Source organism: Rhinolophus ferrumequinum, chromosome 4, assembly GCF_004115265.2.
Source record: "Rhinolophus ferrumequinum isolate MPI-CBG mRhiFer1 chromosome 4, mRhiFer1_v1.p, whole genome shotgun sequence".
In the NCBI taxonomy this organism is placed as follows: Eukaryota; Metazoa; Chordata; class Mammalia; order Chiroptera; family Rhinolophidae; genus Rhinolophus; species Rhinolophus ferrumequinum.
In genome coordinates, this window is record NC_046287.1 from 96,825,032 (window position 1) to 96,845,746 (window position 20,715).

General features: G+C 38.5%; 1 protein-coding gene across 1 annotated transcript in view; it reads right to left on the reverse strand.

Moving 5' to 3' along the window:
- SACS (sacsin molecular chaperone) overlaps positions 1–20,715 on the reverse strand; it is an 83,846-nt gene that overhangs the window by 20,174 nt on the left and 42,957 nt on the right. The window contains 7 exon segments of the mRNA XM_033104216.1: positions 4,423–4,514; positions 5,146–6,428; positions 6,430–6,632; positions 8,913–9,059; positions 14,039–14,150; positions 17,318–17,403; positions 18,398–18,485. Coding sequence (XP_032960107.1) covers positions 4,423–4,514; positions 5,146–6,428; positions 6,430–6,632; positions 8,913–9,059; positions 14,039–14,150; positions 17,318–17,403; positions 18,398–18,485 — 2,011 coding nt within the window.

The following is a 20,715-nucleotide window of genomic DNA, read 5'->3' on the forward strand; positions in this document are numbered from 1 at the left end:
TGGTGACACAGCTCACAGGAGTCTGCTCTCAGGAGATTAAGGGAGCACTCGAGTTAATCAATCTGCAAGTGCTTGGGAGAACAGAAGAGGGACACTGAGTCACGGCCAACGAGGTGGCAAGTTCACAGTCATGGAAAGCCTTCCACACAAACACAATACCGAGAGAACTGGTATCACTGGAAGACTTTCCACAGGGGAGCGGCATGATGGGATGAAGCGCGAGCAGTTGGGGGGGGACCCCTGCAAAGGCTGCCGTGCACAAGGCCATGGAGATGTAGGGCCCACCCACAGCCACGTGGTGCACTGAGAAAAAGGGACTGCTGCAGAAAACTTAATCAACAGAACCTGGAAACTGGAGAACAAAGAAAAATTGAGTATTCATTCCTGAGCAACTTTGTGGATAATGAGTACCTTTCTCAATAAGGTCACCCAAAAGGAGAAACAGATTTGGAGAGAGGATGAGGACTCAAGTGAAAACGTTGATTGTGAGATACTTATGAACTCCAAGTGCAAAATGATAACAGCTGTATCAGTATGTATTATGTGCCAGCTATTGTGTTAAACTATATAGTATATTAGTATATATCATCTGATCTCCAGAGTAATGCCTACTATGAATACAATATTACAAGAAAGCTTTGCAATAATCTGCCTTACTGTGATAACGCAAAATTGGATAAAATTCAATTAGTAAGTTGTGATTGCCTGCCATCCGCCACTCAACCCTTATTCTTCTTTCATTAACCTTGTAATAAAGCAATCTTGCATTTTATGTAATTGAATCTTAAGGACTTCAAATATACTCTAATGAAAGGAGGTTACTATATTAGCATATTATTGATGAAGAAACAGGCTCGGGAAGGTTGGGTAATTTGTTCAAAGTCACACACTAGAGGAGTCAAGTCTGAGCCCCAGATTTGTGTGACTACAAAGTCCAGGCTTGTAACCACTACACTACCTCGCATGAGACTGGGGTGGCAACTGAAGATACGGAAGTGATCACACATGCATGGGAGTCCATGAGTATACTCAAAGAAAGTAAGGAAAAACGAAAGTCAGCAAAAAGCTTTACTGCGCTTTGGGGCCATCACTAAGTAAAATAAGGGCTATCTGAGTACAAGGCCTGGGATACTGCCAGTCTATCTGGGAACTGAGACGGCTACTCAACCACAGGGTTAACTGAAACCCTAGACAGTGAAACCGCGGATAACGGGGCCTACTGTGTAGAAAATAAGTATACGCTACTCTTTCTAGAATGCAAGAAAGGAAATCAAAGTCAAGGTTTATTCGTTTTCCCCAAAATGAGAAAGACTGAAATGCGTTTAATTGCTAATGAGAAAGAGGCAGTAGAGGTAAAGAGTGAAAATAAAAGCAGTAACTTAACATTTATCTCAGGATTTTAAATGTGATACAAGTGAAAGGCAGAACTATCAAATAGTGAGGCCGACTTTGCTTGAACTATGGAATTAGAGAAGTACCCATGGGGTTAGGGGGAGAGACCTCACATTTCAATTTTATGCAACTGTCCTTTTAAAACGGGCCAGTTTTTATTGACAATAAATAGAAGTCCACAGTGCCTTGTATCAACAGAACAATCGTGTAATCATTATTTATAGCAAAAAATATGAAATGTTGTTAGATATTTGTGATGTTTCCTATCATATGAAGGGAGCTCTATAAATACAACCCTGTTGGCCCACCTTCTCCCACACTCACTAATTCCCTCCAGCCACACCACACCACCAGAGCGGCATGACGTGTCTGACTGGTAAACAGAATCTGCGCCTGCTCAGAAGTCCCTCAAGGACAGCCCCTCCGCGCTTTGCTATGCAGGGCCGCCCGGGCCCACTGTGCAGGGGCCTCCCCGCCCCCGTGAGGGGAGCCTGTGCTAACCGAGTGCTGCCTGTGACTGGACAGTTCAGCTAATCTGTTTAATTCTGGAGTTCAACCGTGGAAGTGCAGTTGATCTCCAATTCCAGGTCTCCAATACCAGAATTATCAGTAATACAGGGATGACTTTTGACATCTATCTGCTAGACTCTTTTCTGCATATCTTCACTGACTCAGATCTCAGGAAAGAGAAGCAAGGGTCATTTTTTTGGGGTCCCCATCAGTCCCTACATTATAATGCTCCCCAGTATTAAAAATTATTCATGGCAATAAAGTAATATCAAAAACTAATTTCTGTCTGCAACTAATGATAAAAAAAATAACAAGGAAGGTGCCCAAGGAGTCAATTACCCATGACAAATCAAGCTAAATAAATATATTGAAAAGAATTATAAAATAATCATAAGAATGGTAGCCTAACACTTAAATCAAGGTAAAAAAAAATTTTTTTTTTTAAAAGTGGCCATGAAGACAATTTCTGGGAGAACCAAGCACACATTATGGGTGACAAACAGAAACAGTAAGGTTATCCCATCTAGTGTAATAGTTCAAAGAAAATTAACTAAAAACCAGAAACAAAACATGGTGCCTATGGAAGAATCCCAGAATAACAAATCAGAATCCACAATAGTTGAGAAAATGAAGACATACAAAGTGGGAAGACTCAACTCTGTAAAGATGTCAAATTGCCTAAATTAATATATAAATTTAACTCATCCCTAAAAACTAGCAACGAGTACTTGCATCCACCAAGGCTAGAAAAACAAGTCATGGCCAAGCCCTATGCCAGAGGGTATCTGAAAATTTGTGAGTAAAAGCAGTATTATTGTGTTGGCCTTCCACCCTTTTTACCTGATTTGGTTCTGAATAACTTTTGGCTGATTAACCAAAATCCATAACCTAAATCCATATCCACCTCAGAAACTATTGGCCATTAACAAAAATATTCTCTTCAAAAGAAAGTAATACACCACACAATGAAATACCACAGCGACGAGAAAGAATGATCTACAATTCCATACAACAACCTCAATGGATCTCACAAATATAAAAGTAAAAGAAGCAGATACAAAGAATACATACTCTATGATTCCTTTTAGAGAAACTACAATAACTAGCTGAATTAGTCAATGCTTATTAAAAGTCAGGATCACAGTCACCCTTGAGTGGGAGTGACTGTAAAAGCCATGAGAAGGGTTACTGGGTGTTGGCAATCTTCTGTTTTTTGAACTAGGTGTGTTCGGTTTATAAAAATTTTGATATGTACAACTTTCTGTATGTGCATTATATTTCAGTGTAAAGTTTTTATACCAGAATATAATAACAAATTTGAAAAATAAGGATTTCTAAAACTTTGGAGCAAAGAATGGCAGAGTTATAGGAATCCATGTTTAGACTCCCCCAAAAAAGGATGACAATTCCCAATTAAGTGAGTAACCCACGTACCGGAAAGATCAATGCCACAGTCACTACCTCATAGTTACAGATTCCTTATGGTAAACAGTATTTACATACTCATTTTTCTTTAGTCTCACTTGGACTCCATCCTTAATTTGCCTCCCCCATTCCAATTCCTTTCACTTATATTTCAATGAATAAATATGTACAATTATTAGTAACTTTTCCTTTAATCATTATCTTTGAAAAGGAAACAACACATGCTATAAGATACATCACAAAGAATATGCTTTACAACCTTAACCAGTGGGACAAATCCAGAATTTTGCAGCCCAATATCTAACTTAGAGAAAGTTCCGGGAAAAATGTTTTGGGAGTCTTACAAGGAAAAGGATGCTTGCAAAAGTTGTAAGATAATATTAAACTTAGAATCATGGTGATTTTTCCCCCAAAACCATTCTGTCTTTTCCTAAAAAGAATTTTCAGTAAAGGACACCCACCCTTTGCTAAGACCCCTGCAGTCCCCTCTCCTGACACTGTGGCAGAGTTCACTTTATCTTCTGCATTTCCCTGAAGCTGACCTAACACAACCACACAGAACTGGGGACGGCAGGATGGTATGGGCAACAGAACAAGGCTGACAAGTGGAAGACCTGAGCTCCAGGCACACATCAGCTGATGACCTTGAACTCAACCTCTTTCTCTCCTCATCTGTGCAATCTGAGACAACAGCTGTCCTCACTACTACCCACGCTACAATGTATGAGGCCAAGGGCTCAAATGAAAAAACAAATGGGAAAGGATTGAAAGTAAAGCACTGTGCAGGTGTAAGAAATTATTTCCATAAATGTATACCACCATACTATGACAGGAGAGATTTTTAAATACAGTATCACCTTTGGATTCTTCTAGATGTTAGAATCCAGTACTAAAACATCTTAAAATATAACAATTACATTAGGTTGCACCATGTGAAATTGTTGACTTATCGGTCTAAAATGGGTAACTACTGACAATTTCATATTGGCTCAACTAAATAGAAAACTTATAAAAACTGTTTAAAATTTTAAGAATAGGTTTAAAAATAGGTTTATTTACTTAAAAAAAAAAAACAAAACTAAACAACGATAATACCTCGGGTTTGGGCAGCTTCTTTTAAAGCAGCTAAAAGGTGAGGCTTCAAGTTATCCAAAATAAATCTTCCTTCAAGACCTGGGAAAAGGGACCTAAAAAGAGAATAGAACACAGTAATTATAATTTACTAACGATTCTAAAATCCAATAATTTCAAGCCAGTTAAAGATACTATTTTACATAAATCATAACATACACATCAAATCACATTGCAATACTTTTTGATCAAATATTAACGAGGCTTCACTTTAAAACATGAGGGCATCCTACACCATATCCAAATCCGGAAATAATCCAAACATCTCAGAATAAAACTAATTTTATTTCCTGAATGTTAAGACACATCCTCAGTTCTAAAGAATTACTTAATACAGTATTTTAATTCATTTAAACTAAATGTCATAAAAATAATTCATTATTGACTAACCTGACGTAGTTATTATTTATACTTTATAACCATTGTTTTCAGTGTTTTATTATTCAAATTCCCAAAAAAAACATCTGCTTGGATAAATTTTTAACTGATAAAACATCTGAATGTGTTTTCACTTTAGAATGTAAACATGTATCCTCCCACATTTTAACCAAGTATTTCTGCAAAAGTCTTCCTAACTATAAAATCTGCATTAATAATTGATGAATTTCACAAGAAAGGACTCTAAATGTGGGCAGAGGCAGAGGACTCCTTAGGAGTAAACAAGTATGTCTAAAGTGGCATCTATACCTTGGATAGTCTTCTGAGGTAATATAAATAACATCTTGATCTGATACAGATGAGGAGAAGGGAACAAAATTTCCATTTTGTAAAGGTAGCAGCTCCAACCCAAGCAGTTCACTGTAGGCTTGGTCAGAAAGCACGAATTCCAAAAGGTGAAGCTTTTCTTCAGCGCTGCCCACGTGTGCAGACTTCCTCAGCACCTGCCGCACCCAGGAGGGCGTCACCTTCCTCACAGGCTTGTCACTGGAGGCTGTGAGCTGGACGGCAGCAGCTAGATTCGCTGGTACCTTGGCGACCTGCTTCCCTGAGCTGTGGAGGTAGTTGAGCACAGTTTTCGTGTGTTCCAAATTTTCGTCGAGTTCTGAGAAGTACGTCTGCTCCAGCTTGACCCAGTGGCTGCTAATGGAATAAATCACTGCGTTCTGGAACAGCTCGTGGAACAGAGGCTCTAACACCGGCTGCCAGTGCACCCTGACTCTGTTCACATCAGGCCAGAGCTTGTAGATGACGTCAACCGACAAGGGCAAACCAGAGCTCCCCGGTGACTCAAGGCGTTGGATTGAATCTAAGATCAGAGTAGCGTAGGCTTTCGGGACCACATTCAGGACAAGAAGTTCGTTCCACAAGGCTGCTGGGTCTCTCCACTGGTCCAGCTCTCTCCATTTTATGCTTCTGCGATTGTCAGTCAGGCCAAAGAACCCACTGATGTGAACCGGGAGGCCCGTTTGACTCTCCTCGCCAGGCGGTAGAGGAAGAAAACAAAATGCTTTTCCTGAGAAATCAGATGTTGCTCCTTTTTCTTCATCATCTCTGCTTGATAAAGACATGGCTATTCCAATGAGAGGGACGAATTTCAAGTCATCGGCTAAAGAATCAAGTTTACCACTAATCCCTCGCCCACCCACACTGTTACACACCAACCAGGATGTTTTCTGGGTGTCCTTCGTACCCTCGTCTTCTAAAACTATATTCATGTGATATGTTACGCAGGTTATGCTATTGCTTGGAATCTTTTTACAATAGTTACTTATAGCAGTTCCCAGAATCTTGATAGAATTCGGCCGTTCCTGTTTCAGGGCCTGATTCTCACTAGCAGTCACTCTAAACACCAGTTTCTCTGTTCCGTCGGCCTCTCGGACTTGTAAGGAGACATTCTGCACGCTTTTCAGGAAGAGCAACACCGTGTCTGCATCTGCCCGAAAAGATTCAAACAACTCGAGAACTTTCTGCTTATTGTAGAGGTTACTGCTAAGCTGCGAAGGTTGCAGACGAAGAGGGAAACGGAAAAAACGTTCCTGGAAAATTGCCATTCATAAATGTTTCCTTGGTGCTTCCAAAAATGCCAACAAATGGTGCAAACTGGTCTGAAAGTTCACTGATTTCTTTGCTGTCATCTTTGAGATTCCAACATTGACCTGATTCATGCGGACCAAAAAGTGTCTGATGGGGATCTAACATCCCAATCTGATCACCACTAAAGATACAAGGAACATCTGTAAAGAAAAATTCAATAGTCATGATCAACTCTGACATTTAATGGATAATTATAATTACTATAAAAATGTTACACGTGAAAAAGCGTGAGCCATAAAATGACGCTAAAACAGATTTGTCTAAAAGAAAACTAAATTTAGCTCTGGAAATACAATTCTTTGAACGTGAAAAAGCATGATTTCTCTTTTGATTCAGTAAGTACCAGGCAAAGAGAATTTACATTTTTACATGACTATTGTGAAAGCCTGAGATATATCTTCAAACACTTACTAAACACTTAAAATATGTCAAGAGTATCTGGATATTTACACTCAGCTCCCACAGCCATGTGAACCCAATTAGGTGGAACAGAGCTGCACCCTATGCTCAGAATCAAAACCTCACGAGCAGATTCTGGGAAGAAAGCAGGGCAGAGAATTAACAACGCAGGCAATTCTGCCCATACCCAGTAAGCACGTGTTCTCGAGCGAGTGTGAAATGAGTCCCCTCGGTTGGTGTCCACCCCACTGCTGCTGAGTGGACGTGCCCTCAGGCTGGGAGCACCTCACCACGTGGAAGCTACTAAGTTCAGTGCTTCTATACATATTTTCATATAGCACAGCCCCTACATTGATACCGACTGCTTCACCTGGTCTTCAACCAAAGACAAAGTGACAGTTAGTTAAACACTGGCAGAAAAACTACACGTGGTGGATGTGTTGTATTGCAAGAAATTCTGCACCTCCCATGCTGACTATAGCACCTAATCTTCATGCAAAATACAACTCCACTGAAGTCCACCTTTGGTATTTTTGGTCATCAACTGCAAACCCCGGTGTTACAACCAGCAACTCCTAAGCTCTCAGGTATTTTAAGTAGTAAATGTTATGTCCACCAACCCAGCCACTGAATCTATCAACAATGTGATCCAGATACTCTCAGTCAGCAGTGTTCACACTCCCTTTACTGAAATTATGCCAGGGAGACTCCTGACAGTTTTAAAGCATGACCCAAGACCTTCACAAATCCTCAGATTAGAGACTAGCAGTCCAGTTAATACTGTCCCACATAAACACGCTCATTCTCAAACGGAGAACAAATTCAGAGGGAGACGCAGACACTGGCTGTCAGCTGGACTCTAACTAAACAATTCATTCCTGTACAAGTCTCCATGCTTCTGCAATCTACATCTGTGTCCCCATGTCATATGTCACAGACCTGAGGGGTAATTCGCAAACAGCTGAACACATGAACATTAATATTCATGTATAATAGTTATATAATACCACAAAAATGATTTAATATAATTTTAGTATATAACTAATATTACTTAATACAATACATTGTAAGAATGTAAATGCAATACAAAAAAAATAGGCTTACTAAAATTGGGCTATACTGAGGGTGACCCTTTGTCCCACTCACCCATTGCAGTCCGAATTTAGGCCAGTTGTCTGAAAATATACCACAGTCTCCTAAGTGAATGATAAATTATATGGTCACCCTAGCTATAGCTATAAGTCTGCCAGGTCAATCTCTCCTTCTCCTGCAAGTTCAAAATGCAAAAACAGTTTGAAACCAAACCATAACAAGGACCAATTCCATAAAAAATTTTTTATCACAAACTGTAGTAAACACTAAGAGCTTTCATTCTGGAAGAATAAACACATACTCTTAGAGATGCCAACACTAAGTTTCAAGTATTTCCTATTATAACTGTGAGCCAGAAACCTCATATTCTTTCTAGATTCAAAATATGATTTCAAAGTAATCTTTAAAATACTCCTAAGTTTAAGAGCAAAACTTCTATGAAGAAAATGTAGAGAAACCCAAATCATGTCAGAGAATTTTATTTTGTCAGTTATTCGATACCATTAGATATTACACCTCCCTCGTTAACCTCATGATAATTAAAATATGTACAAGAAAATCTGTGAGAATCAGTTTGCTTCACTCAAACATTTTCAGTGTAAAATACGTTAGAGTACCAATTTTGTTTAGGCATTTCAAGAGCTACATTTCAACCTCCACATAAAATGAAAATACATTACACTGATTCCACTGCACTGTGCTAACATTGACTTTCAGCATCACGTGATAAAGCTTCAGGATAGTCGTAATTAGCATGGTATCTTGAAAACTCAAGACACACTGATATTTTATTGACATATTTATTGCCACTAACAAAGAATTTGGAAAAGATGCCTTTTAAAACAATATCATCTCTGAAGTTAACCCAATAAATTACAAACAGGCTAAAAGAACTTTCGATGTCAAGACTGAAAAGCCAAATATTGTACCTGTTATGTGATAGACAGAATTAAACCCAATTCCAAATCTTCCAACCTTCAACGGGTCGTCCTTTTTCCTGCTTCTCGCTATTTCTTGAATGCCATGCCAGTCCTCGGGGGTAAAAACCGCATTGTTGTATACATACAGAGCTGCCCCTGGATGTGAAAATGCACACGCACGTATTCAGAAAGAAGTACGCCAAGGTGTTCAGTTCTTTCAAGAACTTCCTCCGCACAAAGTTGCTTATTGGATGGGAAGATGTAAAGAAGTGAATGGAATGACTGAATTCTGCATTCTAATTCTGATTGGTTTCACAATAAAAATAAAAACACAAATTAATGGTAAAAACGATCAGCAAAAGGAATATAGCACTGTTAGCCAAAAATCCAAAAAGGAAAAATTAAGAGTGATGTAGTACTTAAATACCCAAAACATGGGGTAAACAAGGAAATTAATTACAGTGTAGTACTTTGTAAAATGTGTTCCTAAATAGCATATTTAATTTGTTTTTATAAATGGGATTACCTGTAAATGTACTAAGGAGACTTGCTATCTAAAGAAACCTTGTTCATATATTATTTCAGAAGGAGAACAGTAATCCTTTACCAAGCTTAATAATCGCCTTGTAAGTGTTTGTTTTTGTTTTAGTTTTTGGCAGCCTCTGATTTTTCTATGCAAGGCATTACTTACATAATTTTAAAAATCATTACTGTGACAAATTTTTAAATAAACACTTCAGAATAATACCATCCTGTCTCCAATGTAGTTCCTTTAAAAAGTTGTAATTTTGCACAAAATATTTTCAGAACTCCACTTTTGAGACTGATCTTCAGAATCTGTAATATTCTTTGAATATGTTCAACTATAGTAACTCATCATAATTTTACAATAATTAACATTTTATTTGAAAAAATTACTAAAGTATAACCTATATACAATGAAGTTCAAAGTTTTAAGGCCTCTGCTTGATGAATTCTTACAAAGTGAAAAACCCTGTGTAACCTCCATCCACCTGAATTACAGACAACATTCCAGCACCCAGAAGCCTCTTCTCATGCGTCTATAAATTCAAGCACCGATATGGGGATGTTGGCCATACTTTGTTTTATAAAATGGCGTGACTGCTATTTGTAAAAGTCAAAGTAGGGCTATGAAAATAGGTCGAGGTTTTTTTTAGAGGAACAAAGAAAGCACACAGTGGTCAGAGTGGGTTCTAGAGCAGGTAAACTGAGGTCTCAGACCCAGCTCTACCGTTTCCAACTGCAACACTGCAGGCAAACGAAGGTCAGCAAGACTCAGTTTCGTCATCTGTAAAGTAAGGATGAGAACAGCATCCACCTGCCAAGAAGTGCTGAGGATCAAATGAGATAATCAAAGCAGGGCTCAGCGCAGTACCCAGCATAGAGAAAACACCTAAAAAGTCAGACATTATTACTGTCATAATCATTAGTACTACATAGTACTGTCAGTCTTTACTAGTAACAAAATAAATACTCGTATTACAGGAGTATTAATAAAATAAGTATCTTATACCAACAGCTACCTACAGCTGGTTTAAAAATGGCATGTGGCAGGCAGTGCCTGGTTCTGCCTGCTGTAAACATCCATTAAAAACACCTATGAAGACACAGAAACAAGAACCTCAAAAACTCACAACATTGAACACTGGGACTGACAGTGGGCGTCTTGCCAGAATCAAAAACGGAAAAACAAAAAAACAACTCACATAACTAGGAGGTCCATGGGAGGCAGTTAGCAATCCAGCAGGTGACACTCCAGGTAGCCAGCAAGGAAGCAGAGCTGCCGGCCTGTAGAGGGCGCACCTTCCCTCCCGCTGTCAACGGGACAACATTGCGGCCTGACAGCTTTTGTAAAACACTTGTTCAATTACAAAGTAACGGACGCTTGTTTTTACAAATTCAAATAAAAAAGTGTTTCCCATGAAAAAGGATTTCTGCCTCACATCCCCATGCTGCACGGTTTCCCAACATGTGAAAACTGTTTGCCATCCTACACACCAATGCAAGTAGAAAGAAGGAAAACAGAAAACACCCTGGAAGCGGAGTGTCCTGTCCATTGGCTGTTCGAGGTCCCCTCAGCCCTGGCTCAGCAGCGTCAGGACGGGCAGTACACACACAAGCCCAGCACAGCCAGATGCAGCCTTCTCAACTGGTTTCTGCACCTGGCAGGCATAATCTAGTTATTATTTAAGGTTTTTAATCAAGGTATAATTCTGATCATACTCATCCTGGAATGAGGTGAGAAACTGTATCTTTTGCCTTTGCTCCAATCTACTTGAGTCTCACTGACTTCCTGTCTCCATCACTGAGATCAACTTTAAAATACTCCACATCTATCCTAACCAAAAGGGTGTGAGAGTGAGATAAGAAAAGAATGAACACCCTGAGGAAAAAACAAAAGGTGATCTGGGAAGGAAAGGGTTAGCAGCAGGCCTGCAATCTATTTTCTCCTCTTTAAAAAGGAATATTCAAGAGAGATAACCCAGCCAAATCTTGTAAACACACCACTAGTATTTACTAGCAGAAGAGACTTTATCTGGTGGATGCTTTTAGAAGGTTGCTTGTTGTAAATAAATCTGGAATTTATAGGTGTATGAGGCATAATTTCCTAAGAATGTCCCAAGCTACATAATTATCAGAGAAGAGCGTGAACGTGTTATGACTGAAATAGGTCCGTTTGTGTTAAGTGAAGGCCTGCGTGCGTCGCTTAGAGGCCAAGCTATGTCCTAACACACATGAAAGAACCCAGGAGGCACTGGGAGTCCAAGACGTCTCCACGCTGCCTTCACCTGCATCTGTCTCTTAATTAACCACATCCTTGAAATCCTTAGTAAAATGTGAAACTGGGTAAGATCTCTTATTCTTCAGCAACTGATTTGACGAATCGAGGCTTTGCCATCTGATTATATGAAAAGGAACAAAAATTAAGTTGGACTCAAGAGTTCTCATTTTCAAAACTAGGTATCAATAAAGGGGGAAAAAAACTGTAATCCACCAAGATGATGCCAGCAAAGACCACATTCACATCTGAACACAAGAGAAAGACATTTTCAAATATACAAGAGCGTGTAGGGCCCCAACCAACATTTGTTAAAGATATCAAAGATCATTTTCACCTGCTTTTATATGTCCAAGTATATTTTAAATAGGCTAATCAGGTATCTCTTTAAAGATTCTATCTCTAAGTATACTTATGCACAAACTCAGCTAAATAATCTTGCTTCAAATACTTTTTTTAAATGAGGTGAAGTCAAGGCTGGAAGCAAAAAATAGAAGACATTAGGTAGAATTTTGAAGCAAAATACTTCAAGGATCTCTTTACACTCTCCCTTTTATGGTTCTATAGTACACACTAATAACTAATATTAGTATGACACCAGACACAAACCATTATCACATCTATGATCTCATTTAATCCTCAAAATCACTGGGAGGTAGATTTTGTTCTTATTACCATTTTATGGGTGAGCAGACTGAACTTAAGCAAGGCTCAGTAACCTGCTTAATCACATTGAATAATACCGTGTTTCCCTGAAAATAAGACCTAACCGGAAAATAAGCGCTGGCATGATTTTTCAGGATGACATCCCCTGAACATAAGTCCTAATGCGTCTTTTGGAACAAACCTTGATATAAGACCCGGTCTTATTTTCGGGGAAACACGGTATGAGGGTAAGAGCTGCCACTCCACACCCCGCTGCCCTGTAGAGATGTAGAACATGGCAGCCTGGGGTAGGCCCAGGACTTCGATGAAAGCTCCTCACATCCACACCTGTCTTTCAACAACAGTTACACTAAAGAATCTTAGAACCAGTAAACCTTACTGGCTCACTCCTCTCCTGACCAATGAAGGTGAGATGACTTGCCCCGAATCACCAAGGCAGCAGGAGTTAGGACCAGAATGAAAATCTCTGATATATTGTCTCACCACATCTCTTTACAGAACAAAAAAATGCAACTTTCATATCACAAATTTGACCTAGGAATATCACCTACAAGAAAGGCGAAATATTTAATGTTTAAATATTTAACAATCATGTTGACATCCTCCTAAATCACAAAACATCTTTTTAAAAATATATGACTTACTTCTCTTGAAAAACATGTCCAGGAAAGTGAATTGATCCTCCCTTTTCTCAATAACTTTCTATCATATACAGTCATTTGCAATCATCCTACTGACTTCAAAGCTGCACCAAACGTTATAAACATTCTTTTCAACACCACACTTCAAAGAGTAGGTAGAACTGAGATGTCAGGAGCTTATTGGTATGGTTCTCTTACTGTCTTTCCTTTCATTTTCCTTATTCCCTTCTCCCCTTCAAAATTTCCTTCCACCCCACTGCAAAACTTCAAGGGTACCCTAACAGCAGAAAACAATACACAAAAGCATGGCTTTTTACTTCAGAGAAGTGTTATATATATGGAAAGGGTGTCCTTTTGTCTTGCTAATGATATAAAACACTCACAAGTTGACTAAATAGAACAAGAAGTTAATGTACAAGTGACCCTTGAATAGTGTGGGGATTGGGGGCACCAACACCCCCCCAGTCAGAAATCTGCATATAACTTGACTCCCCAAAACATTCAGTCATCCCTCAGTATCCGTGGGGGATTCGTTCTAGGATCCCCCTGCAGATACCAAAATCGAACATGCTCAAGTCCCTTCTATAAAATGGCACAGAACAAGGCACACAGCTGGCCCTCCGCATTAGCAGGTTCCCAACTGTGGACCGAAAACACTGTTTTCGGTCCACAGTTGCTTGAACCTGAAGATAAGAAACCTGGGAATACAGAGGGCCAACTATTTATTGAAAAGAATCCTCATATAAGTGGACCCATGCAGTTCAAACCTGTATTGTTCAAGGGTCAGCTGCATTTATATTGCTTGTTACTTTCAGCTTCAAGATTTTTCCTTTGTTCTCTAAAAATACCAGCTAGCAGAGACACCTGCCCACCAATGGGAGAGAAAAACTTCTAAAGAAGTGGAGTAAAATATGCCAAGAAGTAAAGTACAAGTGGTAATTAGACTATTCATTAAACAGAGTATTGTAAATCACCTGTAAAAATCACCTGTTAGTATATAAAACTTGTTCCTAAATATTGATTCTTACCCTGATATTGTGCCATATCTTTTGACCAAAGCGTTTCCGTTCCATATTGGGTTTCATCATATAAAAATTTAACTTCTGTGGCCCCAGCATCTTCTGCGTTCTGAATTAATTCCTAACCAAGAAATACACCAAAAATAATATTTAAGAATACAGTACTCTACTGCCCATCTTTGTGTTTACCTATACTATTTAAAAAGTAATTCCATTTAAGTAAAGGAAACGCACGACTTGCATCATTATCTATAAGAGCTGGCGACGATACTACTGAAAGTAATTGTTACACACATATGGGAGTACGGTTGTCAAGATCATGAGTCCTGCCTTCTTCAATTATACATCCCTAACTGCAGTTTTTAACCTGCTACCTCTTGGCCTCTAAATACAAATCCTGAGACTATTTACAACTCTGCCTCTTATTTACAATCAAGCAAAGGCTTCATTCAAATGAAATTACTCCATTTCCAAAAGCTGCACAGATAGTTCTGTCATCTGGGACAAGTACCTTGTTTTTCAGCAGTTACCAAAAAAAAAAAAAAAAAAAAAAAAAAAAGACCCTTATTTATCATTTGCTCACCAAACTTACCTTCTCTTAGGAAAAAACGTATCAGTCTATATGTACTGGTTAGTGCAGTATGCTGCATTCTTGAGAACTTGAGATGTGAACATGTCTTTCTCCTGAAAGTTTCTTGAAAGTCAGGACTGACTTATTCCTGTCCTTAAAAAGGTAGTAATAGTGTTTGGTGGATGATGAGTGGACGGGTGAACGAGTGGTCAAACCTCCGTAATATAGAGGAAAGGGAAACCTACAAGACTTACCCCCATTGGTAGCCTCAAAAACAAATCCCCAGTCTCAACAATCCTATCACCCTGGCACATCTACCAAAATCATGCTGGGAGCTCCAAACTCTGAAATAAGAGTCCAATCCTAGAGCTGACACCATAATCATCGGAACTTGAAATGAACTCCAGAGATATTACCCCTAGTTTACTCCGGACTTTTGTCTGAAGTACAGAAAAGTCAACACACGACAATTACCTGGATGAGCTGTGACTTAGGCCAAACCAAATCAAGTGGTTATATTTTAAATGGATGGGTCTTTACACAGTAACTCACCCTGTATTGTTGTACTCATGAACCTGTAACTTTGGGGAGAACTAGTTTTCTTACTTTTCCAGCAGCTTGGCATTACTAAACCAGGGTGGACGATGGTAAGAACAGGCAAGAACAGAACGGGGCTTATACTGATACAACAGCAACGCCAAGAGCAAAGCTTTATCAGAGCAGAAAGGTGACAGTGCCCATATGAAGTGAGACGCCTAGGACCGAGTGAGGCGCTCCACTCACCAGGTGCACACCAAAAGGCTGGGGGTCCTACGCCACCTGCTGTGCAACCCTCAACATGCACATTGGACCCACGCCCTTATCTACCTGTTAACGGCAACAAAGTCCTCCTACTAATGTAACTACCTATTTCTCACAGGATTTTTAAGACCTTATTTAGTCTAACAGAATCCCTAAAAATTAGCAATCTTATTTACATTAGGATATTACAATATGAAAGACTGGAATAAGAATTAATAGGGAGCAAAATACAAGGTTAACTTACAAAAGGACAGCACTTTATAGAGGTTCGATCTTTTTTTCATTTTGATCCCTATTTGTCATTTATGTGTATTTTAGGGAGCAGAGATGAAGACACTGGGGATAAAATCCCAAGTCCCGGGCTCCAACTATCATTCTCAAGTTGAACAAAAAACAGGATGGGACGCTTTTTCTCAGGGGATTCTGAGAAGGGGAAATAAATGTGCCAATTTGGACATGATCTTGGGGAAGACATTAAAATATCTCTGGACCCTTCCGCAAACCTCACAGGTGTTTTCTGTGATTTCTAAGATTCCTATTTAATCTAAAATGACCAGATTCTACTAAAACATCCAAGAAACAGAGATGATAATGAGCTGGCTCCCACACATATATGTATACAGGAAGCCAAGGAGAAGGACAGAGCATCGGCTGCTTGCTAACTGTCAGAAAGCACAAAGACGTCACTCATAACCGCTGCCTCGTTCCCCGACAGGATCCCCAGCACTCATGTACCGTGTTTCCCCAAAAGTAAGACCTAGCTGGACCATCAGCTCTAATGCGTCTTTTGGAGCAAAAATTAATATAAGACACGGTCTTATTTTACTAAAAGGTATAATACGATACAATACGATACGATATGATACAATACAATAGCGGGTCTTATATTAATGTTTGCTCCAAAAGACGCATTAGAGCTGATGGTCCGGCTAGGTCTTATTTTCGGGGAAAAACGGTATGAATTCATGAGACCCTATTCCTGCTACCAGCAACTAAAGCTTCATTTTAAATTTACTCTATTCACTCCTCTACCCCCACAGCCACACTCTTCCCAATATCGCAGTATTTCTTAATATCGCAATATAACAACGGTTTTCAAATTAAGTTTCTGTGAATCACTGATGCCTATTCTGAAAGAATACATCGTCATTATTAAAATCGCTGAAGATGTGGTAATCCTCAATGAGTGCCTAGCCAAGTGTGACTAGACTTAGGCCTTATTCTCTAAAAATGTACCGTCTACACCACCAAATAGAATGAGGGCAATAAATACTAAGTAAGTTAATGAGAAGGAAAATGCATAACTGATCTGCTTTTACAATTAATTAAGGAGGTCTCTTATTAAGCTGAAACACAAAATCTAATTTTTGCAATATCTTCCATAATTGCTTTCTTTTATGGTTGTTCAGGTTTTGTTTTGTTTTTTAATGTGTGTATTCAAACTAAAAGAATGTATCATAAATAGATATAAATAACTGAAATAATTATCCTATTAAACTGTCCCAAAAAGCAAACCTCTAAATCCAAGGGTCAAACAGGTATGTGTTCATGGCCCCTGCATGTGGGTTTTGTGTGTTATTTTGTTTGTGTGGCTGGCTGGTTGGTTTGTAACACCACTGCACAATGTTAAACATCAATTCATAAAATTGTTACGTGATAGAATTACATAAAATTGCAAAACCTGTGCTTGATTACAGCACACAGCAGCCTAGCGGGCTCCTCTGCCTCTGAAACCTCACATACACTGACTGTATCGTCAGCCCTTCCCATCCAGCCATTCAGAGGGGAACAAATACAGTCATGCACATCAAGATGACATTTTAAACAATGTAAACACTAGCAAGACTTCTAAGTAATTTTACACCAATCTCATTTTTATCAAAGTAAATTCACACACGTACACGGACGTTCCCTACCTTGAGAATCTGCCCTCCTTCTGGGTATCTTCTTAAAATGTCCTTGAGAAAATCAACAAGTGGTGGAGTTGTTTGACCAAATCGACCTAAAATAAAACCCCATGGCGTGTCACCAATGTGTTATTTGGTTCCAAGACATCATAAAATTACATACCGTGTTTCTCCGAAAATAAGACCTAGCCGGACCATTAGCTCTAATGCGTCTTTTGGAGCAAAAATTGATATAAGACCCTGTCTTATAAGGCTGGGTTTATTTTCAGGGAAACAGGGTAAGTTACAACTTCATGGTTTACTCTCTGGCACGAAAAGGTACCTGACTAAACAGATTCAGTAGAAAGTAGCACAGATTCAATTTTATCAAATCTCAAGATTTTTCATTCAACTACAAATTCAGTTTTTAAAAAATATTCAAAAAAATACTGTCACAGAAAATTATGGATTCAAAAATAAAAAGCATGGTGGGGGGTGCTATTTTCTAACAGAACTGAAATAAATAAAGGGTACTTTGCTGCTAAATTATAAGCCAGAGATAGGGGTGCTGATGGTGACATTTTTAATATTCTCAAACTCAACTGATGTTCTGATTGTTCTGAAACTCAGCACCGCCACTGTCTGAATGGCTGTCCAGTTCAAATACCCTTAAGTCCTTCCTAAACTAGCGATTCTTAGAACTGACTGACCAGGTTATCTTCAGATAGGTGACAGGAAAGTACAGGGAGAATGGGGGGAAGTAATTTCTTAGATGCATAGAATATACATATATACACACACACACACACACACACACACACACATATAAAATCTGTATATAAGGAAAAAAAGAAATCTGTGCTTAAAAAACAAAATCATCACTATAAATGTATTTGCATCATTTTGGTACAACTATCCACCAAGGCCAAACCCCAGCTGTTCCACAGACGATCACATCCCATACATACTTACAACTCACTGGCTGCATCGGCCCTTGTTTTCCTCATACCCCTCACCACACCCCAATTGTATATACTTGCTTTCACTTTTAAAACATAATCTTAATTCAACTAAAAATGGCAACTACTCCTGGTAAAGTCAGTGTTATACCTCCCCCTTTTAAGCCTTTTGATTGAAGGTTTACAAAAAGATGACAATTTTTGGAAGTCAGCTCTCCAATCTTGATCCAGTCAGATAACTGAAAAAAAAGAAAAGAAAATGGATGAGAAGCAATATAGTTCCTCATATTGTAAATTCAAAATTTTACCTTAATTTTTTTTTTGTTTTTGTTTTGTTTTGTTTTGTTTTTTCCCACTTAAGAAGTAACGCTCGTTAACTGTTTTTATCAGAAAATACATTGTTCTGGAGAAGTGGGTATTTCAAAGAGAAATTTAGTCAAAAATTTTATTTAAAAATTTAAAGGAATGTGCTCGCTTCAGCAGCACATATACTAAAAATTTAAAGGACTTTTTTCCTTAAATAATTATAAAGACACATATATTTCTGCTTTAAAATTATTTAAAATTTTTATGATGAACCAGGATCATCAACAGAAACAAAATCATTCTTTTGATCAACATTTCCAGAGTGTATTGCTCAGAACAAAGCTCTATGAGATGTCAACAGATAGTGAGGGAAAATATGTTTTAAATTACTTGGAATAATCTGGATTTTAGGGTACTTAACATATTAATCTGTATTGTAACTTTCTTACAAAGGATTATACTAAGCAACATTTCACAAATTTTAGCAGCACATTTTTTTTTTTTTTCAAAGAGCATCTTACAGGCTTTTTTGTTCCTAGAAACACACTTGAGGAAACACTGCTATAGATGCTTCTACCAAAAAGGTGTGATGTAGAAGGAAGAGACAAATAAGGACTCCAGCCTGCGGCACTGCTTTGGTCTACAGCTTCCCTGAAATTGGCTTCCTGAAAAACGCCTTGATATACATTTTCCTTTTGGTGATCGTTCTGTTTCTTATAAGGGCAGGGTACATGAGTGTGATTGTGACCCACAGGAGCGGTGTAATAAGAGTACCTTTTTTGGAAAATAAGGTCAATAACCCAAAGCCAGATCAACTTCCTCCACAGCGGTCCACTTTTAAGTGCTGCTACAGCGTGACCCCTTACAAGTCAACAATCTGCAAAACATTACTCAAAAGCTCACCTGAAGAGACACCTTTGTTTCTACCTTATCTTCCTTGTCAGGTGTGAAGGACATCATTTCCCATGTGAAAAATTCAGCATTTCCAACCGTCTACTACCCATCTCACACTGCTATCCTCCAAAGTCCCTACAGTTCAACCTGTCAAAAGGTGACCTCACTAGCTTTCCTCCTAGTACTTACCTCTCATCTTTCACTCTTTATCTCAATTACTAGTGGCATCTTTTACCTTGTCACTGTAACGGGAAGGCGGGGGGACAAGTTTTCTCTCTCTCAAACCACATGTCCAATTAATCTCTGGGTCGCAGCGTGTCCATCCCCAATTTCTCTCCTCGCTAACTTGTTCTTCTCCATTTCCAACTATGCATACTCTCCACATCTCTGGGATTTTATAGCAATCTCCATCTGGTTTCCTTACTTTCTATACATCATCTTCATTCTAGTTCTCATTTCCAAAATACAAATCTGAACATGTTGTTACAGTTCCCAGTTTATAAAGCACTTTCCATACATATTCCCACTGGATCTTAGAGCAAGCCTGTAAACACTCCTTGCACAGGAAATAGGAATTAAGTATAATCATAGCAGCACTGTTGTTTAAAACAAAAATTTAAAAACCCAGATTGTATGACATATTGATACAGTGGAATATTATACAGCAATAAGAAATTAACTAAACTGCACATACATTTGGGTGAATATTTGTAACATAATATTGAGTGAAAAAGCTAATTCCAGGTTACTACATATAGAATAATAAGCTTCTTATAAAGTTCATAAGCAACTAAAAGTAATACTATATTGTTTAGGTTACATACTTAGGTTATACAACACCACATATACATAGGTCTGCATACATATAAACACATACACACACTCATAAAACTATTAAAACAACTACAAAAAAGGCAAAAAATAATAAACACAAAGGGGTAAGGAAAGGGACACAGGCATATAGGCTGGGGAGAAGCACAGAGGTAAATATAAACTATCAACAGTGTTCTAGTTCTCCTGTTGGATAATGTCATCATGGTTGTTCATTGTATTGTTAATTGATTAACTAACTAATTAATCAATTACTAAAAGAACGTCACGTATGAGCCAAGGATTATTAGTCCAATTCAGTATAGCTAAGGTACATTTAAAGGAAGAAAGGCAGGAAGAGAGGAAGGAAGAAAAACCATAATGCAGGAAGAAGTTTCCAGGTCTTAAAGAGGACATGAAAAGGAAGAAGACGCAGAGCGCAACCTTGTTAGTTAAAAT